At 37.2% G+C, this 6,682-nt stretch overlaps 2 protein-coding genes across 2 annotated transcripts; one reads left to right on the forward strand and one right to left on the reverse strand.

Annotated features, from left to right (window-relative positions):
* Positions 1-6: 6 nt before the first annotated feature.
* On the forward strand, positions 7-757 carry LOC107772720 (uncharacterized). Its single transcript, XM_016592200.2, has one exon. It carries the CDS (start codon positions 88-90, stop codon positions 601-603), a length of 516 nt encoding a protein of 171 aa, XP_016447686.1. The 5' UTR covers positions 7-87; the 3' UTR covers positions 604-757.
* Positions 758-4,896: 4,139 nt separating this feature from the next.
* LOC142168943 (uncharacterized) lies at positions 4,897-5,613 on the reverse strand. The gene is made up of 2 exons (XM_075230120.1): positions 5,456-5,613; positions 4,897-5,335 (listed from the first exon to the last, which is right to left on the reverse strand). The coding sequence occupies exons 1-2, from the start codon at positions 5,611-5,613 to the stop codon at positions 4,897-4,899; spliced, it is 597 nt and encodes a 198-aa protein (XP_075086221.1).
* Between the last annotated feature and the right edge of the window lie 1,069 nt (positions 5,614-6,682).

Raw genomic sequence — 6,682 nt, forward strand, 5'->3', positions numbered from 1 at the left:
TTCTGATATGGTCCAACACTCACTCAACTAAGACTTACAAATCCAATAACAGCGTCGACAAAGGACAGTCATAAGCTAGAAGTAGAAATGGATTCCTCAAGAATATCACTCAGGCCATTCAAACTTTCTGATGCTGATGACCTCTTGATATGGGCTAGCGACGATAAAGTAACCTCTTATCTAAGATGGCACACAATCACCTCCATTGAAGCAGCATCAAAATATATCCAAGAAGTTGCTATTCCACATCCGTGGCGTCGGTCCATTTGCTTAGACGACCGTTCCATAGGTTACATATCAGTTAGGCCAGAATCCGGGAGCGAAAGGCACAAAGCTCGCATTGCTTATGCCGTTGGTTCTGATTATTGGGGACAAGGAATTGTTACTATGGCAATAAAGATGGCTATCCCTATTGTGTTCAAAGATTTTCCTTATTTGGTGAGGCTAGAAGCTTTGGTGGAGCCTGAAAATGTAGGATCTCAAAGGGTGCTAGAAAAGGTTGGTTTCAAGAAAGAGGGCTTTCTCAGGAAGTATGGGTTTAACAAAGGTGAAATTAGAGATATGTTCATATATAGCTTCTTATCAATTGATGAAATTCCTTGAAAACTATAGCACAAAAGTGTTGCTTCTCATAATCTTCTAAATTACTAAGATTTGTACTACTTCATTTCATGCTGCTTGTTTTAAAATTTTCATTCACTCTGAATGTGGACACTATCACATTGCTATTCCCATGGGGAAAAAAACATGAAAATTAGGTAGAAAAAAATTGCACGCTTTGGCTATATGTAATCAATAGAGTTGAGGTGAAAAGATGAATAATTTAAGTAATAGTTTAAGTTCTACGAACTGATAGCATATAAATTTTCTTTGTTGTCAAGTTAAATTGACCTAAAACAATAGATAATCCTTCGTTAGCAAGTGCAATATGATAAAAAGCTAAGTAAAGTAATAACTTGCTATGGCCAATTAAATTGAACTGATATTGGTGTATATAACTTAATTCGAAAGTAGTTGGAAATTGAAGTTACTAAGCTAGAGGAGAACTGTAGCTAGAAGGCTGAACATCACCATATATCTCAGAACTCCTCTCAAGAATCGAGTGTTTTCCGGTACCCTTTGGGTGTGTTTGGTACGAAGGAAAATATTTCTTAAAAAATATTTTCTAATTTTCTCATAAAACTATTTTTCTCCAATTGGAGGAAAATATTTTCCCTATCTAACCAAGAGGTTGCTCTAGTGGTGACCACCCTCCACTTCCAACCAAGAGGTTGTGAGTTCGAGTCACCCCAAGACCAAGGTGGGGAGTTCTTGGAGGGAGGGAGCCGAGGGTCTATCGGAAGTAGCCTCTCTACCCCAGTGTAGGGGTAAGGTCTGCGTACACACTACCCTCCCCAGACCTCAGTAGTGAGATTATATTGGGTTGTTGTTGTTGTTGTTTTCCCTAAGGAAAAATATTTTTCAAAACCTTTTTTCAATCTTTCCTACCCTATTCCCCATCCCTACTAACCCCCCACACTCTACCCCACCCAACCCCACACTCTACCCCACCCAACCCCACTCTCCACACCCACCCAGCCTACCCTCATCTCCCACCCTAAATAAAAATATTATTAAGAGCACTTTCTTTTCAAATTGTAGATAGATTATTTTTCTTTTTATTTCAACAAAATGAGTATTTTTTTTATGATGTAAAAAAGAATTTTCTTCTATTTCAAATATAAAGTACTTTCTTTTAATAATGTAGAAAAAGTATTTTCTTTCATTTTAACAAAATAATGTAGTAAAACGTATTTTCTTTTATTTTAACAACATGAGTATTTTTTTTTCACGATATACAAAAAAGTATTTTCTTTCATTTCAACAAAATGAGTATTCTTTTTCATGATGTAAAAAAATATTTTCTTTCATTTCAATAAAATGAGTATTTTCTTTTCATGATATAGAAAGAATACCTTCTTTTCAACAAAAAAAAGAGTATTTTCTTTTTAGTTATCGAGCACAAATGTCAATATTGTTTTTTGCGTGAAAAAGTAAAGCAGCACATTAGTTCCTTTGAATTTGTGTGAATTTTAAAAGAATAATTAAATTCATGAATAAAATAGAGTCCTAAAAACGTTGGGTATTTGGGTGGGGTGGGGTGGGGATGGGGTGAAGAGCGCGGAAAACATGGGGATTTTGGGGAAGGGAGATGGGGAGAGTAGCATAAAAAATTTATTTCCCTAAAAAATATTTTTTACTCTCTAACCAAACACTAGAAAATAGTTTCCACAAAAATAATTTCACTAACTAACCAAACAAGAAAAAATAAGTGATAAAACACTTATTTTCCATGGAAAACATTTTCCTTCCTACCAAACACACCCTTTGTGACCCTTTGTTTTCCATATCAACCATAGTTTCAAGTCTTTGCAGATGTGGCCACTCAGAGAAAATGTTAGAATCATTGTTGTAGTGACAATCCTTTTTGTGAGCTTGGTGAATCTGAGCTCAATTTTCAGATTCATCCAAGCACTTTGTGATTAGGTTTGAGAATGAATGGATGAACTCGAGAGAGAAGAGAGAAATTGCAGGAGAGAAAAAATTAGTTAACTACTAGGCCCCACAACTATAACCGACTAACTAATAGCTCACACTCCCCCTCAAGCTGGAGAGTACAAGATGTTAAGAACTCCAAGCTTGCCTAGTAGAAATGTATGCTGAGACTGTACAAGAACTTTAGTGAGAAGATCAGCTTGCTAATCTTTAGTCCCCACAAACTGTGTGTTGAGTACACCTTGTTTGATCTTGTCGCGCACAAAATAGCAATCGATCTCAATATGTTTGGTACGTTCGTGGAAGATAGTATTAGCTGCAATATGGAGAGCATCCTTGCTATCATAATAGACTTTCACAGGTCGCTTGATAGGCTCTCCAAGTTCAGCAAATAGTCCTAATATCCAGACTACTTCTGTTGTCACAACTACTAGGCTTCTATACTCTGCTTCTGCAGAGCTTCTCGACACCGTATGCTGCTTCTTGGGCTTCCATGAGATGAGTGAGTTGCAAAACTTGACTAAGTACCCAGTGACCTTCTTGTGTTTGGACTTATTGCCCAATCTGCATCACAAAAACATGTCAAACTATCTGCACCTGCACTACTCAAAAATATCCCCATGCCTGGTTCATGCTTTAGGTATTTGACTACTCTTATAGCAGCATCCCAATGAGATTTTTTGGGCTCTTGCATGAACTGACTGAGAGTTTGGACTGCAAACATAATGTCTGATCGTGTGATAGTCAAATAGATCAACCTACCAATCAATCTTTGTTATTCACTCACATATGTCAGGATTTCATCATCTGTAGTGCCAGTGTGTCTGTCAAACTCAGCATAAGTGAACTTCTGGTTGAGATCTATGGGGTTGAGACTGGCTTAGTACTACTCATTCCCAAATCAGAGATGAGTTGAAGGCAGTATTTCCTCAGATTAAATAGAATCCCTTCTTTGGATCTCATGACTTCAGTTCCCAGAAAGTATTTGAGATCACCAAGATCCTTCGCCTTGAACTTCTGATGAAGGACAACATTAGTCTCATGGATAAACTCCTCATAATTTCCAGTGATCAATAAGTCATCCACGTATATCAACACTATTACAAAGTTATCTTCTTTTATTTTAGTGAATAATGAATAGTCATATAGACTCTGAACATATCCTGCAGTTGTTAAGGCCTCACTGAGCTTAATGTTTCACCGTCGGAGGCTTGTTTAAGCCCATATAATGATTTCAATAGTCTGCGAACCTTTGTCTCCCCCTGTCTCCTGAAACCTTGAGGAAGTTCCATATATACTTTCTCATATAAATCCCCTTATAAGAATGCATTATATACATCCATTTGTGATATATTCCAACCTTTAGAAGAAGCAGGAGCAATCATAGATCTCACAGTTACCAACTTGGCAACTGGTGAAAAGGTTTCATTATAGTCTAGGCCTTCTCTTTGGCTATAGCACTTGGCTACCAGTCTGGCCTTGAGCCTTTCTACCTCACCACTTGCTTTATATTTTATTTTGTACACCCATTTTGAACCAATAGCCTTCATGCCCTTTGGAAGATTAACAACATCCCAAGTTTTGTTGTCCTCTAAAGCCTTGATTGTAGTTTCCATGGCTTCAATCAACCTTTTGTCCTTAGATGCTTCACTGAAGGTTTTTTGGTTCTGTTAATGCTGAGATTCCAGCCAAAAGACTTCTACATTTACTAGTCAACCTGTTATAGGATAGATAGTTGGATAGGGGATAAGAGGAACTTTTTTTTGTAGTGGTCACATAGTCGTGCAACCATATGGGTTCCTTTGTAGTTCTTTTTGATTTTCTAATCTCAGTTGACTCTTGTTCAAGAGTTGCTGGAGGATTCACTTCATCTTCCTGCATTAAGTGTTGTTCTGGAACTGCACTGCTACTTGTTGGTGCATTGTTGTAATCTGCATTTGCATCATCATCTACATTTGCACCATCATCTGCATTTGTTGTTGGTGAGTCTTGCATATCACCATTTCCTTCATGTTCTGCAGTGCCAGTCCCTGCATTATTGTCAACACCACTCCCCTCAACAGACTCCTCTAAATTACTGCTTGCAATTCCTTCTGCATTTTGAGTTGTGGAATAATATTTGGCAAATGGAAACATATTCTCCTTAAAAATAACATCTCTCCAAACATTTTCCTCATCCTGACGTGTTGATTTGTCACTCTCCAAGTCACCAGTTGTCATGTTAGCTGCATATGGTTTCTTGTTTTTGAAATCAGTTGGATAGCCAACTAGTTTGTAGCAATTTTCCTTAGAGAGCTCAGGTTTGTTGCAGTAATCACATTTCACAAATGGCTTATTTCCTTTGTACTGTCCCCTGTTATTCTACACAGTCATCTGCCCTCTGCCTGTTTGCATAGCAACTGGATCTCCTCTGTTTGGCAAGACTGGATGTGCACTAGAATTTTGACTCTCATCATCTATAATCAATGCATAAGCTTGGTTCAATGTTGGCTCCACAGTCTTCATTAAGATCTGACGCCTTGCTTGATCATATGTCTCATTGAGACCACTTAAAAACTGCATTAGCATTTGCTGCTGAAGGTGTTCAATATACTCCTTCGAATTAGGAATATGCACCATTGCATCGTACTCAGCCCACAATTCCTCCAACCTAGTGAAATATGCAGAGACCGAATCTGTTCCATGTGAAATAGTAGCAATTTCCCTATGCAACTGAAATATCCTAACACGATTCAATTTGTCGAATCTCTCTCTCAAATCCTCCCATACCAAATATGCATTAGATGCATAGACAATGTCGCTAAGTAGATCCGGAGAGACAATGTTCATGATCCAGGAAAGCACGGTTGCATTGCATATTTTTCAGTCCTCATGCAATTCAGTTTGGAACAAATCCTTTTTGCACGTCCCAAGTACAAACCTTAGCTTCCTCTTAGCTTGCAAAGCAATTCGCATTGAACGACGCCACAATTCATAATTTTCTGAACCTGTGAGCTTTATATGAATCAGAATCGAACTAGGAGTGTGTGAGGGATGAACAAACAAAGGATGTGCGTGATAGATTTTTTTGGTCGCCATTGATGATCGTTAGTCACAGCTTCGCGAGGAAGGCAATGATGAAATTTCAGCCAAATTGAACAGAATTTGCGGAATTACAGCTCTTTAGTGCTCTGATACCATGTGAGCTTGGTGAATCTGAGATCAATTTCCAAATTCATCCAAGCACTTTATGATTAAGTTTGATAATGAAGGGATGAACTCGAGAGAGAAGAGAGGAATTGCAGGAGAGAAAACATTACTTAACTACTGGGCCCCATAACTATAACCGACTAATTAATAGCTCACACTTTTGCTCCAATATTTATAAGCCATGGCAAATCCAAGGTCTGCTCCGCAAGTCCGCATTCATCTGAACCAGTATTTGGGACTCAAAGAGAAGACTCCAATAGCCTTGTTGTGACAATCCTTTTACTCCAATATTAAAGATTGGTCTCTGGAATGTAGGCATACACGGTGCAACAACGGGTGACTCTTTCATCCGTTACCCACTTGAAATCAATCAAATCTGATTTTTCCATTTGCCTTGTAGTGATTTCGGTGAATACTCCATCAATTTCTATTGCCCTTTTCCCAAGATTTCTCTGTAAAAATGATTAATGCAAGATTTAATTTTTTATTTTATATTTTATATCATTTTGTTTAAATAAAGCATGGAAATTGTATGTTATATAATCTGCTACTCCCTCCGTTTCAGTTTATATCAACATTTTCACTTTTCGCTTTTCGAGTGTGTTTTCACATGTCAATATAATTAAAAATACATTTCAAGATGTAGGTCAAAGTTTATATAGTTCAAATATCGAAAAAGGAAAAAGTTCACATAAATTGAAACAGATAGGAACAATATTTTGTATTTTCAAAGAGATATTTAACCATGGTCTTATATCATACGTTAAGCCAATTAAGCTAAATCTCAAAAACCATAACATGACATTCAACTCAAATGGAGGGAGTAGTATGCAAGAAATAACTTTTGTTACGAAGAATTGTGTACAAGGTCTAAAATTTGATTAATAGGCTAAATCAATTAAATTTATATAATATGCTACAAACAATTAATTCAATCCAACCAATGAAAAATAGAAGA

This window comes from Nicotiana tabacum, chromosome 14 (assembly GCF_000715075.1).
Source record: "Nicotiana tabacum cultivar K326 chromosome 14, ASM71507v2, whole genome shotgun sequence".
In the NCBI taxonomy this organism is placed as follows: Eukaryota; Viridiplantae; Streptophyta; class Magnoliopsida; order Solanales; family Solanaceae; genus Nicotiana; species Nicotiana tabacum.

Bases quoted from the DNA above. Each gene is read 5' to 3' on its own strand.
- LOC107772720 (XM_016592200.2), top strand. From the start codon at position 88: ATGGATTCCTCAAGAATATCACTCAGGCCATTCAAACTTTCTGATGCT.
- LOC142168943 (XM_075230120.1), bottom strand. From the start codon at position 5,613: ATGGCGACCAAAAAAATCTATCACGCACATCCTTTGTTTGTTCATCCC. The intron at 5,336-5,455 runs GTTTGTACTTGG...GGATCTACTTAG, and splicing joins CAAGCTAAGAGGAAGCTAAG to CGACATTGTCTATGCATCTA.